The following is a 2338-nucleotide window of genomic DNA, read 5'->3' on the forward strand; positions in this document are numbered from 1 at the left end:
CGTTCGGCTCTCCTGGCCGGTGTGCGAACCATGCCATCGCCCCGTTCTACTCCAGAAAGGAATCTAGCCGAGGGATCGCGGGACCCGTCCGAGCGCTCGCCAAGAGATGGAGCACCCAGGCAAGGGTCTGAAGATGTAGCAATTCCCGGTGCCTCCGGTGTTTGGGTCTCGTATCCCCAGCCTCCGCCTCGAAGGGTATGGGAAACCTGTCCCGATCCGCGCCGACTCGTGAGCGTGAGAAGGCCGCTGAATCACCGAGGACCATGGTCTCCTCTGGATTTCTTCAAGGAAGAGATACAGAAACGTATTCCCTGGGCCCGCCGATCCACCGGGAAGGCGCTGCATGATTTCGTGTATCCCCTGTGGATTCAACTAACGCCGCGTGAACAAGATTTCTATAGGGAAAAAACTCGTAAACTAAAAAGAGCCCATATCCGTCGTTTGCAACGCCGCCCGAATTTCGGGGGGCCCCGTGAATAAATGATCGATGCCGCCGAACTATCGCCTGCGGTCGCTAAGCGCGAACTCCATCCTCTTAGTTTTCACTGAAACCCAGCGGGTAAATCATGGATATCGGTCGTTTGACGATTTTTCCGTTACCGAATTGGATCATGCAAGATCTCTGTCGTAGATCGGTTCTTTGCCCACCGAACACGTCGACGATTTTACAGAGAGGCCAGAAGCTTCTCGAAGGGCTCGGATCCGCAAGGATACAAACATCTCCGACCCTGAGCGAACGGGTCTCCCCTGGCTTACTCTCATGAGCTGATCTAAGTTGTTGTAAATACTCGGATTGAAATCTTTTCCAGAACGCGTTCAACACGGTCTGTTGACGTCTCCAAGCTTTGGTGAGAATTATCGCTTGTGCGGCCCCTTGATCCGGCATCCTCATCTTTGAGGAGTCGGGAAAGCGTGCTTTTGCGTGGTAGCCATAGACTAAGTCCATAGGGCATAAAGCTCGGATGTCGCAAAACTCGGATGGCAGTGCCGAAATCGGCCGCAGGTTTATGCAGAGTTCTATCTCCGCGAGAATTGATTCGAGCTCCCTGAATCGGGGAACATTGGTGCCCAGAACTTTCCTGAGAGGTTTCTTGACGAGCTGAACCATCCTTTCCCAGAAAGCACCCTGTACTGGGGCTCTGTCGGTAATAAACTCCCACTCGATTTTCGCTTTCGCCAGGTAGTGTTGGATCTCCGGTTCTGCTGCGTTTCGGTATGCCATCTCTAACTCTTTCTCCGCGCGCTTGAAGGTCGCCGCGTTATCTGACATTATCCTCGTCACTGAAGGGAACCTACTGATGAATTTCCGCAGGACTAAGAGGAATTCGAATGTTGTGAGATCGGGCGTCAACTCGAGGTGAATGGCTCTGGAGACTGGGCACACGAATAGAGCTATGTAGCTCTTGAATTTATTGCCTTGATTGTCTCTCACTGTGATAGGCCCCGCAAAGTCGATGCCGGTAACACTGAATGGCGGGGTTTCCTCAATGCGGAAAGCCGGCAAGGGGGGTGTCACCTCCGCGCCTGCCTTCGCTCGGAACCTCGCACATACTTTACAGCCTCTGAGGACTTTGTTAATTGAGCTCCTGGCTCTAAGGATGAGAAACTCAGTTCGAACGTGATGTAGGTTCGTGGAAATGCCTTGAGCATGTTTGCACTTAGTCTCGTGAATCCAGGCTATTAGCAGGCGAACGAAATGGTTTCTCCCGTCTAAGAGTATTGGGAATTTCTCCCCGAAAGACAGGTCGCCGGATTTTTCCAAACGCGATCTGCAACGTATGATCCCATCTTCGTCGAGCATAGGGTTGAATAGGTATATCTTGCTGGATTTCTGTAATTTCTGGCACTTCGCGAGAACTTCCGTGGGGAAGCTGATTCCCTGTATATATTTCAGAAGCGCCGTTTCGGCCATTCTGAACTCCGAAGCATCGATCGGGCTCCCAGCTTGAACGTTTCTCGCCGCTCTCCAGCGTTTCGAGAACCTTAGGACAGTGGCGATGGTTCTAACAGCCTTCGTCCAAGTCGAGAAGTGTTTCTCTTCGAGGATGTGTGTCGGCTCGGGTTTCGACGTGGATGTCGCCAGAGTGACCGTGGATTCACAGCTATCGCTCGACTTTCTCGCTTCTTGGATTGCTTCTGCAAAGTCTGCTTTTCCGATCTTCGCCGGCTTTGGGAGCACCTTCTCTGATAGCCAATGAGGACCATGGGTCCAAAATCTACGGATCTCGGCGGCGTCGAGGGGTGTTCCTCGGCTCAAAAGATCCGCCGGATTGTCCTTCGTGGAGACGTATCTCCATTGATCCGCGCTTGAATATTTCTGGATTTCAGTGATACGGTT

The 2338-nt window shown here is 52.4% G+C and overlaps 1 protein-coding gene across 1 annotated transcript; it reads right to left on the bottom strand.

Annotated features, from left to right (window-relative positions):
• Window positions 1–535: 535 nt before the first annotated feature.
• On the bottom strand, window positions 536–1912 carry LOC108864851 (uncharacterized). Its single transcript, XM_018641176.1, has one exon. The coding sequence runs from the start codon at window positions 1910–1912 to the stop codon at window positions 536–538; it is 1377 nt and encodes a 458-aa protein (XP_018496692.1).
• Window positions 1913–2338: the final 426 nt, after the last annotated feature.

The sequence above is a fragment of the Galendromus occidentalis genome, unplaced genomic scaffold (genome assembly GCF_000255335.2).
Source record: "Galendromus occidentalis unplaced genomic scaffold, Mocc_1.1 scf7180000075718, whole genome shotgun sequence".
Classification (NCBI taxonomy): domain Eukaryota; kingdom Metazoa; phylum Arthropoda; class Arachnida; order Mesostigmata; family Phytoseiidae; genus Galendromus; species Galendromus occidentalis.